The sequence below is a fragment of the Octodon degus genome, unplaced genomic scaffold (genome assembly GCF_000260255.1).
Source record: "Octodon degus isolate 3935 unplaced genomic scaffold, OctDeg1.0 scaffold00019, whole genome shotgun sequence".
NCBI classification, from domain to species: Eukaryota; Metazoa; Chordata; class Mammalia; order Rodentia; family Octodontidae; genus Octodon; species Octodon degus.
Window position 1 is genome coordinate 3,117,471 of NW_004524595.1, and position 25,090 is coordinate 3,142,560.

The following is a 25,090-nucleotide window of genomic DNA, read 5'->3' on the forward strand; positions in this document are numbered from 1 at the left end:
AGGTGCACAATGCCAGCGCTGGGCAGTAGGGTGGATAAGGACATGCCATCAGTTGTTACCAGCCTGTCCTGCCAGCGGCACTCAGCAGCAGCATGCGCTGTGCTGCTTATCATGCCTCCTAACGACACTCTCAAAAGAGGACTCAGAACTTAGCTAAGCAATGGGATGTGCTCAAAGTGAAGGGGTGCTGTAGTTTAAGGTTTGCAAGGAGAAACAATACAACATAGGACATTTTAATTATACTAATTTATAATTTAGTCACCCAAAGAGTCATATACAAAAAGAGTGCAGGAAATCTGTCCACACACTAAAGAATGCAGCTGAAGGCCTGGATCTCCCAGTAGAGTCCTGCCAGGAGTCCAGCTGAAGACCTAGAGCCCATAAGAATGGCCCCCTAAGGTCATTAGGCCAGACAGCTCAGCAGCCTAAAGCGCCTGCTTAGGCAGGCTCAGCGACCTGGCTTTGCTCCCAGGCATGCTGTGCTGGCCCCGCCCTGGAAATACGCTGAGACTGGCGTGCAACTGTAATCCCAGTGCTTGTGAGGCTGAAAATAGGATCACTAGGAGTCTGATCTGTCTAGTGAGACCCTGCTGGAGGCCAAGAGCCCTCGACGATGACTCATGCAGGCCCGCTTCATGAATCTGCACTGGGAAGGCTCAAAGGTCAGAGGTGGAAGCTAGACAGTCTGTGCCAGCCGGATGAAGGATTTCTGCTAGCAGCCTGAAAGATCCGCACTAGAGCCAGAAAGCAACACTCAAAGTAAGAACCAGAGCACCCCTGAAAAGGACCACAGCCATCCTCAGCAACAGTGAGGCCCAAGCTCCTCCGTGATAAAAACAGCCAACCCCCTATCAGGAAAGCCAGCACAACAAGCTTCAAGGAGACTAAGCAGGGCACAAGCTTCCCCTCTGGAGCCAGGAAGTGGTACGCAAAGCAAGGACCAGAGCTCCCTCAAAGTGAACTGTAACCGTCCCCAGGGACACCAAGGTCCCAAGCTCCTTAGACACTGAGAACAGCCGAGTTCATCAGGAAAGCCAGCATGACAAGGTCCTCCAAGAGAAGCAACAGCTTCCCTAACAATTTCTCTTCTTCTCTAGTTCTTCCTCTTGTGCTGCTGGCAACAATCCTCAGATGGGCCTCCCATGTCCAGCACCCGGTGGTTCAGTTCAGCTGGCTCTTATGACGACTTGACCACCAGTTGTCAACCCACCACAGGGGGAGTGCTTTCGGGGGGACTAACAGCAACATAGCCTTTACTGTAATCATTTTTATTTAACATTCACTATATATTTCAGTCACACCTCATACATGCAAAGGACTAAATAAAAACAATATATTGTTTTGCCTGAACAGAAATCAAAAAGATATTTGGAAAATTCCCAAATACTTAGAAATTTACAATCTCTCTTCTATATAATTTGTGGACCAAAGAAGAAATCAAAAGAGAAAACCAAAGAGAATACCTTGACCTGGATGGTGATGAAAACAAAGCAGGACGCGGCAGTTAGGGGGAAAGTTTACCTCCTCAGCGCTCAGGTGGAAATAGTCCAAATCTCCATGAGCAAGAGGGCACAGCCACACAAGGGCACACCACACAGCAACAAATGAAGTAGCGGGCCGGGCAGCCAGCGGCTCGGCGCGGCGGGGTCGGCTCGAGTGCTCCCAGTGAGGAGGAGGTCTTCTCGGCCCAGCTGCCCTCCACCACCATTGTCGGGCTGCGCTGCGTCGCCCACACGCCCACCATGACGAAGAGCGAGAAGTCTCTGAACAAGAGCTTGGCCGCATGGAAGCTCTTCTTGTACAACCTCACCACCCGAGAGTTCCTGGGGCACACAGCCAAGAGCTGGGATTTGATCTTACTCTTCTACTCAGTTTTTTATGGGTTCCTGGCTGCGCTCTTCTCATTCACCATGTGGACTATGCTTCAGACGCTGAATAATGAGGCTCCCAAATCCCGCAACCAGATTCCTAGTCAGAACTCATGGTTTTCCCAAAACCAGTGACTGCATTGGAGTATACATTTAGTACTTCTGATAACATTCCTATGAAGGGTACATTAAAGACCTTAAAAGTTTCTAAAATCATACTCTTTAGAACAGAAGAATCTCGCCAACTGTACTGATGGAGTGCTTTTTGAACAGAAGGGTCCAGTTTATGTTGCATGTCAGTTTCCTGATTCCTTACTTGAAGTGTGCAGCGGTATAAATGATCCTAATTTTGGCTATTCCCAAGGACAACCTTGTATTCTTGTAAAAATGAACAGAATCATTGGATTAAAGCCCGAAGGATCACCAAAGATAGAATGTATTTCAAAGGATGACTATCCACCAATTCTATCAACTTATCCTAATCATGGACTCATAGACTTAAAGTACTTTCCATATTATGGAAAGAAACTGCATGTGGGCTATCTCCAGCCACTGGTTGCTGTCCAGGTCTCCTTTGACTCTAACAGCACCAAGAAAGAAGCAACGATAGAATGCAGAATCAAGGGATCAAAGAACCTAAGAAACGAGGACGATCATGACAAGTTCTTGGGAAGAGTTGTCTTCAAAATCACAGCACGCGCATAGCCTTGAGTAGGATGTCTCCACCAAATAAATGTTGTGTTGTCTGTCTTCATTGTGTGCCCGCTGGACCTGCCAATCTAGAATTCTGAGACCACCCAGGGAAGGTGGCGCTGCCCAGCCCGGGGCACAGCGTAATGTGCTTCCAGATCACAGTGTTCCGTGTCCTCTGAAATAACTGCCTGCTGCTCTGCTGCCCTTTGAAGCAGTGTCCAGTCGCCACACAGAGACCGGTGAACACCTGATTCAGAGCATGGGGATGGGGAGCTTGTCCTCTTTTTTAATGTGGTTTAATTGCCAAGTGTCTAAAGCTCAGTGTGCTGTGCAATGTAAATATTATGGATTTAACACTGGTTAACTCAATTTTGATGCCAACAAGGTCTTAGGGGTTAAATAGCACCTGGCCAACATTAAGAGACTGGCTGCAAGGAGTGGGGTGAAAAAGCTCTAAGTGAAGAAGCGAACAGAATAAAAGTGGATCTGAAAGTGTTATCTTGGTTTTTTTATAAAATTATTTTTTACATGCCAAATTAGTCTGTGGATCTTCTTGATCAAGAGCACAAACTTTTTGTTATAAAACATGTTTTTTAAAAAGCTGGTAGGATTATTTTCATGTTGGAACCAAGTCTCCTAGTATGTATTTCAGACCATAGTGAAAGCGTTTTTAGGTTAGAATGAATATGCACCTAATTTTTTATGAAATTAAATTCATGAGTCTTAAATTGTATAATAGCTTGTAAAATATCTTGTTACTGCCTTTATTTAGCAGACTGTGGACTCTAATAAAAAGATTCAAATTGTGAAACATAAAAAAAAAATGAACTAGATGCGTGCTGCAACAGCAGTGACACTCAGAAACACTGACTATCCTACAATAAGTTAAAATCATGTAGGTGGCAATCAGTCCTGTAGAATTATAATCTTAGCACACAGCAATCCCCTGGTCTCTTCAGTGTCAGAGTTTTAGGAAAAAACAAAAACAAAAACAAAAAAAACTTAGACATATGAGAAGGGAAGACATGGTTTCACAGCAAAAGAACTGAAATGTTTAACACCCAAATCCAGTGAGTCAATCTTGACTGGATGCTGGCTTGGGAGGGGAAGAGACAGCTAAAAAAGACACCTGAGAACTGAAAAGCAATAAATATGAACAGGCTCTTTGCCAATAGGAAATTCCCATTTGAATTTTTTGCATAATAATGTGACTGCATTGCTGCTCAATCTTTCGGCTAAGACCAAGTGGTACGTATAATAACGTGCCTGCACCAGGCATGGCAGCACGCAAAGCAATCCCAGCAGGACACAGGCAGCAGGATCGCTGAGTTCGAGGCCACACTGGACTATGCAAGTGAGTCCAAGGCCAGCCTGAACTACACAGCAAGCCTTTATTTCTTTTTCTCTTTTGTGTGTGCGTGTCTGTGTGTGTGCCTACACCCATGTGCATGTGTGTGTTTTGAGACAGGGTCTCATTATGTAGCCCAGGCTGGCCTCGAACTCACCTCAACCCTCCTGGCTCAGCCTCCCCAGGGCTGGGATCACAAGCATGCACCAACATGCCCCACTATGAAAAAAAGTACACAGAGATCATGATTTTTAGGAACTTCATTGTAATATTTAACAGTATCTCAACATCTCTAGTTTACTTGTCAATAGATCATCAAAAACATATGCCCCCAGATAAATGTTAAATAAAGCAAAGTATTAAAAATGGCTTACACTAAATGATACATATATGGCAGAGATGGTTAACCTTTCAGAGACAAGGGCCCAAACTGCAACCCCAAACTCATTTATATCACAAAGTGGCCAACACTGCAATTAAACCTGAATATTCACAGGGACTAGGGTTTGATCCCTGGTCTGGTAGGCCAAGCCAGCCCGGCCCCTGGGGCGAGCTAAGATGGCCACTGAGTTGTGGCGTTCAGGTGCACACTTGTGACACAGCACTGGTAAGGCTGAAAATAGGAGGATCGCTCCAAGTCCAAGCTACATAGTGGCACCCTGTACCAAATACATTTAAAAGAGAGAGGGCTGGGGAGATGGCTCAGTAGAATAAGTGCTTCCCTGGCAAACCCAAGGGCCTGAGTTCAATCCCTGGTTCGGCCAAAAATAAAAAATAAAAATAAATAAGTAAAAGAGAGAAAAAAAAAAGATTCTACCCCCCATTATCATTGAAATAATATAAAATCATGGACAAAGTATACAGAGAAAATGCTCTTGGTGTATGAACCTGACGATTCGTCATGTTGGCTTTATTATTACACCACTAGTTAAGGAAATGACGAAGGGGGACTATTCATTCATCCAGGTTTCCTGTGCTTGGCAACTGTTACCAAGACCCGCTTTTTCTACTAACCGGAGAGCTCAACAGGAACCAGACCAGGTCCAGGAAGGACATAGGTGGAACAGCTGTTGCTGTAGAGGGCTGGGGAAGACTGTCCGCCGCACAGAGGCTGGAGTCTCCCCGACACTAGGATTCCCTCAGGGACCCTCTTACGAGGCGGCGTCCGCTGGGCTCATCCCCTAGGCTCCACTTTCATACCTGCACGCCAGAAAATAAAGGAGTAGAAGCACCACGGAGTTGCTCTGGCACAGAAGGCTATGCCCAGAACACTCGCACTCTCACCCTAGGAGACAAGGACTTGGGTATGGGGTTACACAGGAAGGGGCCAGCCAGACCACGCTAAAAGCCTGAGCTTGGATAAGAATTTTGCACGATGTAAGGCTGACACCTAGTGGTTGTTTTTATTTTGACTTCTGGGGGCTATACTGCGCTGGAACCTTTTAAATTTGCCCACCCTACCTTGGCCTCCAAGAGGGCCGAGACTTTAGATGTGCACAGCCACGCCAGGTATGCCAACTGTACTTCTAACCTGTGAAAGTAACCAGGATATTCTGGATAGGCCTGGAGAGAATGCCAAAAACTACTAAGGTTCACCTTGGAACACACGGGTGTGGATGCAAAATCTAAACAGAATGCCAACGCATGCTGGCAAAGACCCCTCCCGCAGAAACTGGGTCATCTTCCACACTTGGCTGACCCAGAGACCTCAGCATTATGGTGTTTTGAGTTTCTAAAACACGCCTATTAACTACCTACTTGTCTCACGAGGTCCCTTGCTTCTGAAAAGGCCCTCCCTCACATCCCCAAAGCTTCCTGCACCCTGATGGGAGAACAGGCTCTCCTTTCCTGGGTGGCTTCCACAGCCCTTCACTGTGACAGTAACACTGACTGCCTTCTATGGCCTCTCATAAATAGTTGGTCAGCTGTATCTTCCTACCCACCTTCATGCCTGAATCATAAGCACCAGAGTCCCTCCCTCAAGCACGCTCAGAGTTGGACACCAAAGGCAATCACAGCAGGGCTGACCTGGCCCCTCCCACACACATTTCTTCATGAAGAAGAAACATGGTAAACACCACCACGTGCAAAAATCTTCCCACTTTGTTTCAATTGAGCCCGACAGAGTCACACACTCCTGAAGGAGCAACTGGGACATTTTTTCCAGTGTGATTACCCCAGAAGTCATGATTTACCAAATTAAAAATAATCATCATTGGTCAGGGATGTAACTTAGCAGCACAGCACCTGCATGACAAGCACAAGCTCTTTAGTTTAATTCCTGGTACCGTGTGTGTGTGTGTGTGTGTGTGTGTGTGTGTGTGTGTGTGTAATCATCCTTGTATTCCATTCCTATAAGGAAACTTTAATGTTATAATATTTCATGTAATCAAGTTCCCTAACAAGCTGTTGGAAGACAACCAGCCCAATCAAAATTCCCATAGGATTTAATTTTAACTTGAGGGAGTAGGGCTCTATGCAAGCTCACCTGTAAACTGTTGTGGCCAAACTGAGAAGCAAATGGACAAAATCCAAGCATGCTCAAAGTACCCCGCAGTTGTGCCCAAAATCCCACCCATCCATAGCCGCCCTAGAAAAACCCCTGGAAGAGGTACACCAGGGCACAGGCAAAGCCACTGCAGCCTTCACTTTGATGAGATTTTGGGAATAACCTAAACACTGATCAAGGGAACATCTTACCAGTCTACAGCTGAGGTTCCCCAAAGTGCGGGAGCAGAAGCACAGCACAGAGGCCACTGGGAACTAGCTGCAGCCCGCCTCAACAGCCAGAGCACAGGGAGAGGGGCACAGAGCAGCTGCTGCACAGGCCCCACAGGTCCTGATGCACTAAGACACTGGAGCACACCCGTACTGTTAATGTGGAAAGTACCTTATTGGGTTATAAAAATGAAGTTGTATAATGTAATCTATAGTATGATACCATCTATGTGGGGGGGAAGAAATCACTTGTTTTCTAAGAGCACATCTCTATGTATGCAAATCCACAGAAAAAGACTTGGAGTACTCCAGACTCTAAAGAAATTAGCTCTGCATAGAATCATTCCAAGTTGAAATTCTACAAGGTCATTGGAGGTGGTGGGCAAAGAACAGGCTTACCTGGGACCCTCCTTTTCTTCTTTTCCCCAGTACTGGGGATTGAGCCCAGGGTCTTCAGACTGAGCTACACCCCCAAGCCATTTTTAAAATTTTCAAAGTTTCTCTACATTGCTGATTTGCCCATCCTGGACTAGAACTCTGGTTCCTCCTGCATCAACCTCCTCCCAGAATGCTGGGGTCATGAGTGTGTCCCATTACCACACACATGCTACTGTGCCGACTTGGCACAGAGACTGGCCTCTGTCCAGGTCCTCCGATGGTATAAGCCTACCCAAGATATGAGTGCTCAGACCCGAGAACCCTTGAGCCAAAGTATATCCAATCAAACAGTCCATAGCAATGAAGAATTTGGACTGGCTCAGGGTCACAGCAGGAAACAGCAGACAGCTTCAACAGGGCAGAAGAGGAGCGCATCAACAGAGGGTGAAGTACTCTGGGGGAGGCAATAGAAGCCAGAAGTTTCCTAGGCCCCAGCCAGTGCTGAGGCACAGGCAGAGGGCAATAGAGATCCCACCTGGTAGGTAATGCAGACTCCGGATTTGCTGACCACCCACCCTCCAATTCATCACAAGGGAATTGGGCAGCTGCTGCTGGGGCAGAGGGGGAGGGAGATGGGGAGGGGACCTCCACCTCCTGGGGCACAGTGGGGGTGGAGGTGGAGAGCCACCCTACAGGGCCAGGAGTCTAGCTCTTCTGAAAACCTGCAACTGGGCAGATTATAGTGGCACAACCCCAGGGACAGTAAGACAGCTAATGGGAGAACTGAGGCTGCAAAGCAGGGATTACATGAAGATCCCAATGGTGGTCTCTGATTTGTGTAGATGGGGGGGGCTCACATTAGAGCCTCACCTGAGGGAAACACCAAAAGGAGCTCCAACTGCGTTGCCCACAGCAGCACATCTTACTTGACAACCTAGAACACACGAGAACAAACTGTAAGGAGTACCTGCCTAGTTCCAGAAACAGGAAGAGGGTTGGTTTAAAAACAGGGAAACATCACAAGAATGAAAAGGCAATCCATAAAACATCTGTGGCATACTTGACAAAAACCAAGTGTCTTTTATAAAAAGATTCAAAGGTATGTATGACAATCCTTTTATGGATGGACCAGGGTCCGACTACAAAATCTGAAGAAATACCAACGGCAATGAACAGGAAAGTGTAGTTGAACTGAGATTCATAACAAAATGAAAACAATGCTTGTAGAACTGGAGACTCACATATCCTTTTGGCATATTATTAATGAAATACTTACCTCGTTTTACTCAGAACTACTCCAGAAATATCTTAAGATACACTAAGAAAAACACCTAATTTGCTTTAAAAAAAAAAAAATTCATGTAGCAGGATTTGTATCAAATTAAAACAAAAATGGGCCAAAGTGTAACACAGGTAGAATACAAAGAACCAAGTATCATTATTGAAAAGGAGGGCTGGGGAGATGGCTCAGTGGAATAAGCGCTTCCCTGGCAAGCACAAGGGACTGAGTTCAATCCCCAGTTCCACCCAAAAAAAAAAAAAAAAAAACAGATGTAGAAAACAGTAAGAGACAATACATTATATAAGGGGTGATGAAATATTTTAATTTCTTAAGAAAACTGTATATACTCATGGAAAAAGAAAAGGAGATATTCCAATACCTTAAAAATGGTTATATAGATAGAAAAATACCTTATAATATATATATATATATATATATATCCATCCCCAGGACCAGTACCAGGCAGGGATTAAACTTGGGACCCTGTGCTTGAGGCACTTATGCCACTGAGCTATCTCCCCAACCCAATATGACTTTTTTCTTTTTGAAATGTTTTGGTTTTTTCCAGAATGCCTTCAATGTCATCATTTTTAAAATAACAGACTTTTACATTTCATTGAAAGATTTTATTAAATTCTTTTTCATCTTTAGAGAATGGGGAGTATTCTACCCATACAGCTGTCTGAATTTGTTTAAAGTGCCAGGGACAAAAGGGAATTCCCTTCAAATTTAACTTCCGCTCCTTCCCACACCAAAACAATCAAACTGAAAACAATCGTTAGGCGGACGCTGCACTCTGTTTGTTCAACGTGTTTCCCATTACTGTTTCACTTGCTTCTTGTGGCATCCTTGAGACAGGTGCTATTGTCACTGTCCTGTCATACACCTGAACAGAGAAAGAAACCATGCAGGTTAACCACCACCAAGCTTAGGTGTTGACCATGACTGGTGTGCCAACTCTGGCCCTAACTTCCATTCTTTTCCACGATGGACTCAACTGTATTCCTGCTAGCCCACCTTCCATTTCCTGCTGCCGGCTTATCACACATCACCAATTAAAGAGACTGTCAGATGCAGTGTCACCACACCCAATGACAAAGAAATGCATGCATAAGAAGTTAGAATGCTGGGGCTGGTGAGATGGCTCAGTGGTCTAAAGCACCTACTAGGAACAAGCTTGGTAAAGCACAGGGACTGCAGTTCGATTCCCCAGCACCACATGCCAGCCAGCCCCGCCCTCAGGTGGGCTGAGCTGGCCACACACACATACAAATAAATATATGTTTTAAAAAAAAAAAAAGAAGTTAGAATGCTAACTTCTATGTTATGCATATTTTACCAAAGGACTCTGTCAGAATAAGGTCAAAGTTTTGCTGAATACATTGTACTCTTCAGGTGTTACCCTGTCTACTACAGTACTCATGGTCACTGACAAATTAGCCCCTGAATTGCTAAACATACTCCACCAGCTGCTTTAAGTACTGCCTGCGGAGACCCATCACACCCAAGTTCAACCACGACCCCTATCCTCTGAGTGAAGAAATGGTCAGTGTGAAGTGAGAGAACCTAATACAGCACATAGTAAAGCCAAGATGTCAAACCCCATCAGCAGGACAGGGGGGCGTCACATGCTGTCCACCACACTAAGATCACCTGACTTTTCTTTCCAGTGCCACACTCTAGTTCAAAAACAAACTTCTCACTGTAAAACTGGGTGCTTCCTGTTGTACAGTTAAGTGACTGTACACAGCTAACCTGGATCAGCACAGTTCTGAGTGTGGCTGAGGGGTTTAATGAAGACACCCCAGGGCAGCTTGTTACCTGAATGGTACAAAGGGGAAATTAAGAGGACTCACTTCTGTTTCTTTGGCGCTCCAGTGGTCGACTTCACCTTGGACTCGCACAGGACACTCAATGAGCTCCAGGCCTTCCATTAGATTCTTTGGGCGCCAGTACAGACAAAGGCCACTGACTCCCTGGGAAGCCCTCCTAAGCCGAGCTTGTAAATTTTTATGTATCTGTGTATGTTGCATTCGTTCTCCAGTAAGCACCGACATACTTGTACAGCAATAAGACACGTCCCACCCCACATGAACATTCTGTTTCATCTAACAAGTTCTTCTCATGGGAAAATCACCACAGCAATATAGTATATCTCTTATAAGGTCCACTGCATCAGGCAGGCTGCTCCTTCCACTTTCCACACAAGGTCCAGGAAGAAATCTAAGAACAAACTGACCGCAACAGGGTACTGTAGGACAAGCCAGTGACAAAGTATTTCTAGTTGAGAATCCTTTTAAGCTTCAGCACCCAAAACAGTATAGAATTTCCTCCCACTTTAAGCCATTCTTACCCGAGTATGTCAGACCAATAGTCAGGTTTGTTAACTCAACTTTAAGGATTTTTCATTTCACACTCCTTACCTGCTTATGTTCAGCACACTATAACCATGCAAACTTCATCTTGTATGACCCACATTTTTATGAAAACTCACTTCAGCACAGAGGGACCCAGCCAAGCTCGCTTCCTCCCAGAGTCAGCTAGCACCAGAGAAAGCCTGAACACCAGCTATCCTGCACTCTTTCAGGATCCTGTCTAAATACAGCCTCTAATCCATGTACACTGTACGGCCCGATTTGTGTTAGCAAGAGAGAGTGCTGAGGCTCAACAAAAACCAAGAGTACTATACTAGATTACAAGACAATCCAAGGGCAGGCAAGATAGCTCAGTGGACTGAGCATCTGCTTAGGCAAGCACAGGGATTGGGTTTCTATTTCCAGCACCACATGCCTTGCCCGCCCCACCCCCGGGGCACACTGAACCAGGACTGAGTCCAGGTGTAGTGGTACATGCCTACAATTTCAGTGCTGGGGAGACTGAAAATAGGAGGATCACTATGAGTCCGAGCTGCACAGTGAGACCCTGTACCAAATATAAGAAAATGTAATGTTATGTCTGAGCTGCCTTCAGTGATCAACAAATGGTCATAGAAAGGGCAACCTAAAACCCACAGCTTTCTAGGCAGATTCACCAGTTATCAGACCAATTACAGTACAAGCAACAAGAGCCAAGGGATGTCATGAGTAAGAACAAAGAAGCATCTACCCGTCACTGCCTCTGCTCCTCTTCCTTACTGTTGCTACTCTGAGCTGTAGGGCTACTTTCTGTTTACTCTCTTGGAAAGCTCACACTGGCTTAGGGCACTGTTACCCTTCCACACCAATACCAAACCACTACCTCCAAGTTGCTGGGTAGAAGCCATGCTCACCAGATGCCAACCTCCTGAACTGTTAGAAACCACTCTTCCCAGGAAGCCTTGAGTATTACCTAAAGCCAAAGTCCAATCACAGCCCCTGTCCAGTTAACAAAAGAAGTGTGAAGTGGCACCAACACCAGATCCCAGCAGGACAGGCAAACTAAACGCTGTTGATAAGCTGAGCTCCCCATACTTCTCTTCCTAACACCTCACAAGAAACCCAACTGCAAAACCACCCCAGAAAACAACCAATGCTCACCAACTCCAACAATAACCATGTCAGTCACCATCATCCTTGTTTTCTCTGATGCAAAACATCTTACTAGTTTCTGCCTATTAAACAACACTTCCACTCTTCTCACCACCGGTTACCCTCCAGAGGCCAGACCATGTCTTCTTTTTTTTTTTTTAAACATTTATTTATTTATTGTGTGTGTGTGTGTGTGTGTGTGTGTGTGTGTGTGTGTGGCCAGCTCAGCCCACCAGGGGGCAGGGCTGGCTGGCATGTGGTGCTGGGGGATCGAACTGTGGTCCCTGTGCTTTGCCAAGCTTGTTCCATGTAGGTGCTTTAGACCACTGAGCCATCTCACCAGCCCCCATGTCTTCTTTCTAATCAAATGCCACCACCCCTTATTTCAATGAAGAGAATAAGCCAGTCCCACAACTGCCTGCAAGGCTCTACACAACCCAACTGCACACTTCCTTTCTGATTCAACTTCTTCTTTATGGTAGCTAATTTTTTGAAGGCAGAAAAGGGAATCCACTCTCCAATTTGAGGGTGGGCCACCACACTAGAGAACATACTGGCAAAAAGTCAACATGGTCTGTCCTTTTTGTACCACTCACTCCCTAGCTGACAGGAGGTCTAGGCCATCCTACTGAAGGCATGTGGCAGTTCCTGTGAGAAGTCCACGTGCAGGCAGGCCACTGGGTCTAGGCAGTTTTAAAAGAAACAGCCAATACAGAGAGAGTTCGGGCTAAGGAAAAGTATTCCATTCAGGGTGAGGGTGGGCCACTACACAAGAAAACACAGGGCCCCAACGTCATAACACTCTTTCCTATCACATCACCCTCCTCCAAGTTCCTTTAACACACCAGGCACAAGCCAGCCTTGGCCTGTGCTCCAGCTGTTTTCTCCACCTGCAGGTCTCTTGCCCAGATCCCCATCTAACAATTTTACCTTCTCTCATCTACATTTCAAATCTTTCTCAATAGGCCCTAACCTGACGACGTAAGTCTATTACCCACAGTCCCTACTCACCATCTCACCTCCTTAATCTGCTTTCATGCTCCACTGAGTTTCCACAACACAGAAAACCTCCACACCATACGCCACTCCCTGTCTGCATCTCCTTCCCTGCTAGGATGTCAGCTTTTCTAAGGCAGGGTGGATCAGTGAACATTTCATTGCTAACAAAACAGCCAGGCAATTCATTTAGAAAGTGACATCCTGGCTTACAGGTCTCTAGGTGCCACTTCAAACAGGGCTCATTCTTTGGGCCACCATCAAGGGCAGCAAGCCACGGTGTGAGAACATGAAGCAGCAGCCACTCCATATCCCAGAAGTAAAGCTACCAGGAAAGAAGACCAGGGTTCCAGAGTCCCAGCAAGGGCTCACCTTAGAGACCCAAGGAGACCTAGGCCTCACCCCCTAAACACTCCACCACCTCCTAACAGCAGTAAACAAGGGACTAAGCCTTTAAGACATCAAGTTTTGGGGACACTGAACCAAACAACAGGAGGTAGACTTTCTGGGAGGCTGTTGTTTGATCTGTCTCAACTAAGTATTATCTGGCAAAGAGCAGGCAATTGGTAGTACCTAACACATGAATAAATGTATACTTGGGAACTAACTCCCACAGCAGTCAGGTCATAACAAGCTGACATACAGCAGTGGACACAATGTCCCCACTACTGAAATCTTATTTCTGACCTACAGATGCCTTTCCAGATTAAAGCTTCAAAGCCCCAAACCTAAATCTCTGACACCAAGGCATACTCACATGTGCACTATACTCACCTGTATCTCAAGAATTTACAAATTGACTGGAAATACAACCTCCTATTTATGATTCTTGCCAAAAGCATTTAAAGTAAAATCTAATCATAAGAAAAGGCAAACCCAGAATGTAGGACATGCCATAGAATACAGCTTAGTTTATGCAACATCACTTCAGTATCAAAATCAAGACAGACAAAAACATACACACCAAGTGAGGGGAAACATTCTGGATTAATACAGCAGTAAGACAACCACGCATGATATATGACCACTGACTGGATTAAGGTTAGAGGGCTAGGAAATCAAAACACAGTGTATAAACACAAATTTTTCTCTGAATTAGCAGAAGAATAAGACATCAAATACCCTCTTGATGTCTATAAAAGTTCTTTCCATAAACATCAAAATATTAAAATTCTTTTCATAACAAGCATAATTTAATTCTGAATTTTTCTAAGCAAAAAAAAAAAAAAAAAAAAAACAAAGAGTACGAGATTATCACATCTACTATCAACACTGTGGTCAGGAGGAAAGGGGATACGGCTCTCAGGACCAAGGGACAGCACTGCACAGACGCTCATACCCCTGCCGTCGCTCCAGCCCTGGGCTGTGGAGTCACAATGCAGTCCAGGGGGACAGCTTCAAAGAACAACCAGCTACAACTGACTCTAGAGCTTAAGTCAAAATTTTCTGTTTTCACTTCATTACAAGCCCAACAAGCCGTGAATGCCCTTATGAACTCTAGGAAAGTAAAATCATTTTTTGAAAACCTTGATACTACAAGTCCAAACATGTGCTCTATTCTTCTACATATACCACAAGACAAGCACCGAGTAAAGATTATTATTTATTCACTTTATAAAGAGATGGTATTAAATTGTCATAAACAGCTCCATTGACAGACGAACACCACTGTACACTGCACCAGCAACGAGCTCCACCTGCATTCCCAACGTGCTCGCACGAGCACAGAGTCTCATTCCGCCACTGATGTTTCAAAGTCCCTCAGATAAAATAGTTGTTTTACATATTCACAGGTGGGAAAAAATAAATCCATGCGCCCAACCCTTCCTTAGAATCGAGCTTTCATCTGAGTGTCTGCTTATAAGCACTAAGCAAGTCCTGGCTCATTCTTTAAAAACAAACCAAAACAAAGTAAACGGCTGATAATTTGAAAAGCTCTCGTAGCACACCAAAATACTTATTTATACATACGTAAAAAAATCGAGTCAGATTTATTATTTGAAAGATAAAGAGATACCCTAACACTGCCAGGAATGGGTAATGAAAAGGAAGAAAATACATTAAATTACTGAATTATAAAAATATTTTCTTTGGAAAAAAAATTCTAACAAGGTTATCATTAATATCTAAAACAAAAGAGAAAAATAAACAATTGTTCTTTGATCCATTAGTAATTTAAATAAAAATGAAAACCTCTTTAAAAGCAGCAATGACTAAATTTTTTAAAAACTTGCAAGTAATGAGCACTCTATACACTCAATTCTTTACAGGTAATTTGCAATCAAGAAAAACCCTTAATATGGCTAAGTCTTTAGTTTTTTAATTACCATAATTTCTGTTCATCTTAAAAAAATATTCCACATGACAGCTTAAAAAATAAGTGGTTATTTTTGGGAAGCACTCCAAGTACTCAATCTGACTTGTCAGAGTATCACAGTTAATAGACAAAGTAGGGATACAGATGAAGTTTTTTTTAACCCAAATCATTTTTACTCCAATTTTTAGTTATTCCTTTATGAAAAAGTATCAAATTAAATGTACCAAATTAAAAACTTCTCACTAGTGCTGTGTCACATCTGGATTTAACAAAAGATACCAACCTGAGATAAGGGCTGACTCCATCACATGTGCCCAGTTCCTGAACCCCTACAGACTATGTCTGTGTCTTCCCAGAAGTCAATTCCTGATAACCAATCACACTAGGGTATTATAAAAATATACCATATATTGGACACTCATGTCAGTACATTGCAGAAAATGTGTCTATTTACTGTGTAAAGTTTATTAACATTTGAATGAAACACTCTTATTTACACAGAGTCTGGGGCACTCAGGATAGCAAGGTGGCGGGGGGATCCCGCTGTGAGTTTGGAAATGTGCGGGGCCAGTGGCGTCCTGGCTCAGGGCCAACCCTCGCGGGAGAACGTGGCAGCACTGGGCAAGGTGAGCCGGAGTTCACACAGTCTGACCTGCCTGTCTGTCTGTCTTCATTCTTCTTCACTTTCATTGTCAGGATCTAAATCAGAATCTCCATTTAGCTCTTTTTCGATGGCTCCAGCTCCATCCCCACCGTTTTCTTCCTTTGCTTCAGCTTCATCATCTTCATTCTCTTCATCAACATCTTCATCTTTTGTACTTTCTTTCTCTTCTTCATCTTCATCCCAATTATCCTGATAGAAACAGTAGGAAGGAAAACATTTGTAAAGGGCTCATTCTCAGAGTATGAGGACACAAAGGCAGATTCATGCACTAGGAAACAAACTCACATCAGAATCTTTATCTGCTATTTCATCATCAGACTCCTCTTCTGAAGATTCTGCAGGGGGAAGAAAAACCCAGTGTTAATGTTGTACACAAAGCAGAGAGGCTAGCCCCCAAATAGCACATTCCTGAATTGCCTTTTAAAAAATACCATTTATCCTGAGTTCAATCCCCAGTACTGCAAAATAAATAAATACCATTTATATTATCATCCATCTGATATCATTAAATTACTATTGTCTCCAGAAAAACATATTTAATATATGATGCCTTAAAGATGTCACTGCACCAAACTAAGTACCAAAACCTCATCTTAAAATACTAAGCCATTTCTAGGCTATTAAATGGTACCAGTGGGCATGAGAAAATTGAGATCATTTATATATCCATGTTCACTTTAATATTACTTTCCCTTAATATGTAAAGGTATAAAGAGAAAAGTGATATACAATGTGATGCAGGCACAATCTTTGGTTCCATATAAATCATTGGTTTTTCAATAACTTACTGCCCAGGCTATCTTCTCCAAATGATCTAATACATGAGTCAATGTGAACACACTGGGAGATCCTACAGCCCTGTGGGGTTTTACGGGTAACTATGCCAGTCTACTGTGTATCTATTCTGACACTACAGCTTCCCTAAGTCTTGGTATCTGACAGGACAAATTCCTCCAAACTGTTCATCTGAAATGGCAGATATTCTGAGTTCTTTGTTCTTCAAATAAACTAAACATTAAACTTACAGAATAATTTGGAGATTACTTGCAACTTGACAATATAGTATCTTCTCTTTCGCAATTACAGGCTTATCTTCAAATTTAGTTAGGTATGCTTTTGTATCTTTTAACTGTTCTATAGTTTTCCCTATAAGTTTTTGTTTTAGGCTGGGTGTAATGGCATATTCCCAACACTTGGAAGGTTGAGGCAGGAGAATCGCTGTGAGCTTGAGGCCAGCCTGGGCCACAAAGTGAGCTCAACAATAGCCTAATTACACAGTGAGAATCTGTCTCAGAACAATAAAAAATAAAGTTTTGTTTTATTTTTCTAAGCATATTCTCAGATATTCATAATTTTAACTACCGCTATAAAAGAGATCTCTTTTCTGAACACAGTTTACTATGTTATTATTGGTTTATATAATAATGCAGATTCCTGAAACCGGGTGTGGTGTGGTGGCACACACCTGTAATCCCAGCACTGGGAAGGCTGAAAATAGGATCACTACGAGTCTAAGCTGCGCAGTGAGACCCCGTACTAAATACATAAAAATAAAATAATGCAGATTCCTTTTTGTTGACAGTATGGTAAATTTGCTTATTTGCACAGCATTTATTAATAGCAGTACAATTGTTGTATTTTCTATGTGGAAAAGAGTAAGTATAAAGTTTAGTGTCCTAGAATTCATTTCTTCATGTAGAACTAGGCAGAAAACCTAGAAGCAATAAAAATATATGTCTGGTTCCTGACTTTAGTGGGAATGCTTTTATTTTTAATTTATTTATTTGGTACAGGGTCTTGCTCAGACTCACAGTGATGTTCCTGTCTCAGCCTCCCCAAAACTGGGATTGCAGGCATGTGCCATCACGTCCAATTTCGGTGGCCGGCTCTACTCCCTGGGTTCTGGGGCCCGCACGGCATGTGGTACCAGGGATCAAACCCAGGTCCTTGTTTGCCAGGCAGGTGGTTAGACTGCTGAGCTATCTTCTCTGCCCTGGGAATGCTTTTAAAGTTTCATTATTATGTCTATATTTGACAAACATTTTAAGTGAAAGAAATTCTCATCAATTTTTCTTTTTTTAATGTATTTGGTTGTTACAGGGTCTCACTATGCAGCTCAGACTTGTGGTGATCCTCCTGCTTTCAGCCTCCCCAGCACTTGCAATTACAGGCATGCAACATCACACCAGGACTGTGGCAGGCTCAGCCCACCCTGAGGGCAGGGCTGACATGGCACCATGCCTGGGATCAAATCTGGGTCCCTGTGCTTGCCTAAGTATGCGCTTTACTCTACTGAGCCCTCATCAATTTCTTAGTTGAGATAGGTACAGGTTAAGTACTTCTGTATTTTTGCCTATACCTATTAAAAATGTATATAGTGCTCCCTAATGAATGCACCAATGCATGACTATAACTAACAGACTTCTTAATGCTAAATCACCTTGTAAGTTTTAAATAAACTCTACTTGGCAATGGTGTATCATTTTCCTTCAACACTTCTACAATCAATTTCCTTTCTACTTAAATCTTTTAAATTGATCTAAAATGTTCTTGACTTTGTTTTTACAAGGTTATACTTGACTCATAAAATGCCTAAATGGTTTGTAAATGACAAAAAATAATTTGCTCTTTGAAGGATTAACAAAGATCAGCCACAAAGCTCTCTGGCCTTACAATCTTGTGAGATATTTTGATTGTGTCAGTTTTGCAACTACAAACTTTTAAGTCAGTTCTGACCACTAAAGTTTCCTCGTGCATTACCAACATGACCTGGGGTTGGCATATAGTTTGTTCAGGGTTCTACCTATTTTCTATACCTGATGCCTTTTGTTACTGAGACATACTTGTGTGTTCTCTTTCCTGACCTCACAGATTTTTGCCACAGACTTACACCTGTTGTATTAAGGGAGGTATGAGGTATGACGAAGCAAGATCTTATATCAGTGTTTTTGCAAAGTAAGATAACACAACTGAATCACTGTCAAAACAAATCAATCCAGTTCCATGCTTTACCCTATCCCCACTCTTACCTTCTTCATAGACCAGTTTGGCCTTCTGGCCAGGGGATGTCATTCCCTTTGCCTTCTCTGATGCTGTAACCTGAAAGACAGAGTAGAATTATGAAGCAGAGTGTAAGCCTACCCCCAGTATCACATGTACCACCATACCATCTTCCATTTGCTTTGCTGTCTAGAATGGATGGCCTGAATAAAGTGTAGAACATATGCAGGGCAAGGAGCTGCTCAAATACAAGGGAAGAATTACTCTCCATAAGGGCTGAAGGTCCTCTAAAGTACTGACAGTATCTTCCCATACCAAAATTTTTAACTGTAGATATATATGCCCTGTAACTTGTTCACAGTAACATGTCCAACCTAACTGTAGTAGGAAGTTGAAATACCTAAGCTGACTATCAAACAGATAACACTTCCAGGTCAATGACTGGATTCTGGTTTACTAATCTTATGGAACTAGCGAGGTCTCCATATTCAGGGAAACAATCCTTAGTCTCTCCTCCATTCCTATCACATGTAACACTTTTCAACAGAAACAATTTGATCTACTCACTTGTGTGATTAGAAGGATAAGCTTCCCATGAAGGTGTGAGAGTTTCTGGAAAGTTCTGACTCTGCTTTCCATTAACTGGTAGAGTGTTCCTAGCTGGTGTACCAAGTCAGGCAACTAGAAGAAAAAATAAATATACAAGCTTAGGAGGGAAAAACTGCCAGGCAGTGCAAACTACAAGTTGGAACTTCCTTATATATTTTATTTCAAATAAGGTGAATACAAGTAGATACTAAATTTTAATAATACTTAACCACACATCTCTGAGCTAAAGAGGGCTTTCCTCTGGATCCTAGCCTTCCAGGACAGTACACTATCCACCCTGCAGTATAAGGCCCCAGTGAACTAGAATGAACTTTTGGAGACCAACTGGACGGAGGAATTGAAAACCAAGTTGACTTCACATAACATTTTAAACATCCTCCCTGTTAATGAATCATAATTAAGAAATTAAAGTAGCGAATCTTTTATTTGTCCTTATAGAGCTTTAAAAAAAGGGACTAAAACTTTCTCCTTCCATTTTGACATGAACATAAAATGTTTTATTACAATGTTAATAAATTTTAAGTATCCTATAGGCTCAAAAGGTAACACAGCCGGGGAGATGGCTCAGTGGAAAAAGCGCTTCCCTGGCAAGCACAAGGGCCTGAGTTCAATCCCCGGTTCCGCAAAAATAAATAAATAAATAAATAAATAGGTAACACAAGGCTTATTGTGTTTGCATTTTAATCATCATCTCTCAATTATATGTTCCCATTCATGCTATGACCTTCAACATGAGAATGTGTATTTTTTTTGTTTTTAATGTATTTAGTACAGGGTCTACAGGGTCTCACTACACAGATGGGACTCAGGAGTGCACCACCACACCCAGTCTCAATTGCCGTCTCAGGGGCAGGGCCAGCAGGTAGGCAGGGGATCAAACCCTGGTTCCCGCATCTAAGCAGGCGCTTTAGTCTGTTGAGCTATCTGGTCAGCTCAAAGGAATGTGTCTTCTTGTACAGTGTTGAACCCCAATGTCTAACACAGACCTAGACTTAGAAACAGTACCTAAAGATAGATGCCAAGAAAGGAAGAAATGCAGTAAAAGCATTACTTTCTCAAAAATTGATGTGGGTTCTGGGGCCTTCCTATGCCATATTTCTTCAGTCTGCTCTACTATGACCTTGACTGTTACAGAACTGCTACTCCAATAGTAATTCAAAACAGATTCCACAAGAGATTTCCCTACAAGACTTCCTGAACCTCTTCTTGCTTCTAATCTAAGGCAGTAACTGAGGTTACTTTCACCCAGTTCCCTAGCAGGCATTTGTTCCAACTATTTTAGGTGGATCACCATGCTACCCAGCCATTCTACTCACCAAAGCCCCCATTCACCTCCCAAGATTCTCACAGTTTAGGGTACACATGCTACTCTTACTGCTCCTTGTTCCCCCCCCCCCGCGCGCCCCCCACTGGCTAACATTTTGGCAAAGCTCTTCCCAGGCATCCAAAGAATGAACTGCTGCCCTCAAAGCAGGTTATCCAACACTTCCTATATCTAACCATGGAAGCAAAAGGAGTCTGAGAGAATAAAGGACCAAGTAGGTGCGGGTGAAACCAAGGAAGAGCTACAATTTAATGGCAACTGGAGATTTTTTCCAATTGTCCACCAAAGCCTTTCAAGAAAATGTCATGTAAAGTGCTAGGTATACAAATAAAAGAACATATGATTTTATTTCTGCTTAAAATATAACTGATATAAGAGCAAAGAAGCCAACACAATATTATAACATGTAAAACTTCTTCCTGACAGCACTTTAAGATTTCATGTTCCCTGCTTTATATTTACAAAGATAATATAATTCACTTAACAGTAAAAGAGGTGACAGCAACCCTGGCAAAATGTCAAATACTAAATATGTGATTTACAGCACCTGTTTCTCAAACTACCTTTTACTCTCCTGGGACAAGGTAGGAAAACATGTTAGCATAAAAACCTGTAAAACCTAGTAAGTTTTTTAAAAGGGAAGGTAAGGATTTACATAACATAAAAACAATTCAAATAACAGAACTTCACAAAAAAAGGGATACAGATGAATGTCCATTTTGTATCTGTGTATTCAAAGTGGTTAGGATAGATATATAGTTACATTCTCCTAATGAATAGAGGGATTTGTTCTAATGGTGTTTGTAAATAAGATATCATGTCCACATCTTGTACAGCAAATAACCACTAGGAGGAATGTATGCAGTGTGTTAATTACTGAAACTGTCCTACCAATTTGGTTTGAAACTGTCTCATTGCTATTTGTTTCTCAATAAAATTATGGAAAAAAAAATACAAAAAAAACATAAAAACAAACTGCAGCCAGGTGTGGTGACACTCCAGAAGGCTGAGGTAGGCAGACAGCAAGTTCAAGCCCAGCCTTAATCACTTAACCAACTTAATGAGGTTATCTCAAAATAATTGCTTTAAGGGGAGGAGGGGGAGCTGCTCAGTGCAAAGCCCTGAGTTTAATCCAAGATCCAAGTACTATCACTAAATAAAAACCAGCTTTACTAAAGTTATATACATAGGAAAAACACCTGAAAGTCATGTCAATATATGGCATTTCTTCTGCCTGTATTTCTCAGTGCTCTTTATAGAATATGTATTATTTCTCAAATCTTAAAGAAAAAAAAATATTAAAAAGCCATGAGAGAAGACAACAATATGCAATGTATTAATTATTGTAACTGTCCTACTAACCTGTTTTGAAACTGTCTCACTGCTATTTCTGTCTCAATAAAATTAAAAAATAAATAAACAAATAAAAGGCCATGAGACATTAGGAAAAGGTTTGTGTCTATGTACCCAGGGAGTAACAAAATCACCAAAGCAAGAATGTAGGGGTTGAAGGACAGATGAAGAAAAAGGCAGCTTCATTCAGCTATAAAACAAAGTTTATAATATTTATCAAAACCAAACTACTCATACTGAGAAAACTTACTGTGGACAGGTATGATGCATGAACGGTTAATACACATTTCAGCCACTGAACCATTAAAACAGCACTGGAAAAGAAAAATCCAAGTAAACTAATGTTTATGAATTAGAAATTAAAAGAACAAAATTGTAAAATTTGAAAAATTCTGGTGGGCAAGTGAGGATCTAAAACTTGAGCTCTGTAAAGCTGACCATAACAAATCAATGAGGGTCAACGAGATAGCTCAGCAGACTAAGCACCTGCTTAGGCAAGTGCAGGGACTGACCAGGGTTCAATCCTGTGGTGCCACACTGGCACTACCCAGGTGGGGGCGCACTAAGCTGCCACCAAGACAACTGTAATCCCAGCACCGGGGAGACTAAAAACAGGAGAATCACGATGAGTCTAAGTTATGTAGGGAGACCCTGTACCAAATACGTTAAAAAATAAAAATAAAAAACAAAAATCACTGACTATATTTCAGTCCTTTTGGTTTTTTGCTGAGTCTGGGATGCCTGTAAAATACTAATTTCTTGGGGAGGAGGGAGAAACTGAAAAATAGAAGGGAAAAAATCTCCCTCTAGAACATTTCAAGAGTACTTAAGTGATACCACAGTACTAAACTTTATCCAAGCTAAGTTCAGTTGATTTTACATTTTATTTTCACGACTGTTGATCCGGCCATCTATTCAATGTCTGGAACAAACTACAGTCTTCTAGACAAATACTAAAAGGCAAATACACACCACACTGAACAAGCCAGTCCTATTTACTGAATTCTTGAGCTTTCCTCTTTTGTGAGCTCAGAAGGCTAATGGAGTTCTACTGGGAGCAGGGGTAGGGAAGAACCTATACATCATATATACCAATACCATATTACAAGCTTGGGATCTGATACTGACTTGCTGTTAAAACGTAATGAAAACATCAACTTGTGGGTAACAAAAACACCCACAACAATTTAGCCTTTTTCCTTAAATTTTTTTTTTAAATTTTGGCAATGCTAGAGATTGAACTTAGTCCTGTATCTGCTAAGCAAGCATTCTACCCCTGAACTACAGCACCACCCTTAAACTACTGAATTACAGAATCTTAAGCAGCTACTGAAGGCTGAGTGAATTATATAAATTCATTTTTCTGTATCATGATTAATAACTTTTAAATATGACTAAATGACAACACAATATACAATATATAAGTATTTTCTAAAAAGAAAACTACATTAAAAAATCTTGATGAAGAATTAATTTAAAATAGGGGAAATATGATTCAGGAATTCTATTTGATATGGAGCTACCTGCTATTTTAATTTTACACTATCAGAAGTTATTTTAACAATCATTAACTTACATATAAAAACAAGGAAATTTAGTGATCTAAATATCTCACCTATTAGGGTGGCCTTGTAACCTCTTTGTAAGCTGAGAGAGAGAAAAAATATGATTAGAAAAAGTACTTCAGAAGCAATCAATCTCCATCAATTCCTAAGATGCAAAGGTTGTTATAGAATATTATTCCATTCAATACTCTACTTTCAATCAACATGCTGTATTATTTGAATTCATTCCAAAAAGAGTAATTACCTGATAGAAAGCTAGGCATTATATGAATAAATGTCCAGGATAAGCAAATCCATGGAAGACAAAAAATAAATTAATGATCACCAGTAACTGGGAGGAAGGAGACATGAGCATCACTACTAATGTGTACGAAGATTTCTGAGGAATGACAACTCTGTGACATAGGAACACACTAAAAAACTGACAACCGAAAGTATAAATAAAGAGCAAAGTAAAAGACAGATAATAGGCAACAGTGAAATAGATTTTTTGTAAATAAGTGGGGCTTTTGAAAAACGAAAGGGAAAAAGAATTAAGATGGGTTATGTAACACCTCATGATGAAAGCAAGCATCATGAACTGTAAACATGTATGACAAAAGAATTTAAACCCCAAGTGAATACAGCTCTTTGATCTTTGACAAAGGGGACAAAATCATACACTAGAGGAAAGATAGCCTCTTTAATAAATGGTGTTTGGGAAACTGACTATCGTGGAAAGGATTCAATCTAGTAGTTTCATATCTCTGACCACATGTGCGAAACTAAAATCAAAATGGATCAAAAACCTAAATGTTAAAATAGAAACATTTAACCTGTTAGAAGATAAAATTAGAGGGCCGGGGAGATGGCTCAGTGGAATAAGCACTTGCCTGGCAAGCGCAAGGGCCAGAATTCAATCCCCGGTTCCACAAAAAAAAAAAAAAATATACATGAGATGATTAAAAACGCTAAAAAAAGAATAAGATAAAATTAGATAAAACCCTTGACGTCAGTTGTAGGCAAAGACTTTCTGAACAGAACCTTTGTAGCACAGGAAACAGTACCAAGAATCAACAAATAAGATCATATCAAATGAAAAAGCTTCTGCATAGCAAAGAAACACCCAACAAAGTAAAAAGACAACGTACAGAATGGGATAAAATGTTTGTGTGCTATTTCTTAGAGAACTACTATCTAGAGTATCTGAAGAATTAAGGGGGAAAAAAACACCCCCCCAAAAAAGACCCACTCAAAAAATATGGAATGCATAAACGCTTTACAGAAATACCAATCGCCAATAAACACATGAAGAAATACTCAACATCACTAGACAATAGAGAAATGCAAATTAAAACAACACTGGGATTCTACCTTGCACCAAGAACAGCCATCATCAAGAAATCAAGTAACAAATGTTCCAAGGCTGTGAGAGAAGGGAATCCTGCATTGTTGGTGGAAATGTAAACTAGCACAACCAGTATGGACAT

The 25,090-nt window shown here is 41.8% G+C and overlaps 1 protein-coding gene and 1 pseudogene across 1 annotated transcript in view; one reads left to right on the forward strand and one right to left on the reverse strand.

Annotated features, from left to right (window-relative positions):
• Nucleotides 1-1,742: 1,742 nt before the first annotated feature.
• Nucleotides 1,743-2,798, forward strand: LOC101590154 (annotated as a pseudogene).
• Nucleotides 2,799-15,537: 12,739 nt separating this feature from the next.
• Wdr43 (WD repeat domain 43) overlaps nt 15,538-25,090 on the reverse strand; it is a 73,741-nt gene continuing 64,188 nt past the window's right edge. The window contains exons 13-18 of the mRNA XM_004627386.2: nt 23,672-23,703; nt 22,307-22,370; nt 19,338-19,451; nt 18,800-18,869; nt 16,056-16,105; nt 15,538-15,959 (exon numbers count right to left, since the gene is read on the reverse strand). Of these exons, the coding sequence (XP_004627443.1) occupies nt 15,777-15,959; nt 16,056-16,105; nt 18,800-18,869; nt 19,338-19,451; nt 22,307-22,370; nt 23,672-23,703 (513 nt within the window). The 3' untranslated portion in view covers nt 15,538-15,776. The remainder of the gene's footprint in view (nt 15,960-16,055; nt 16,106-18,799; nt 18,870-19,337; nt 19,452-22,306; nt 22,371-23,671; nt 23,704-25,090) is intronic.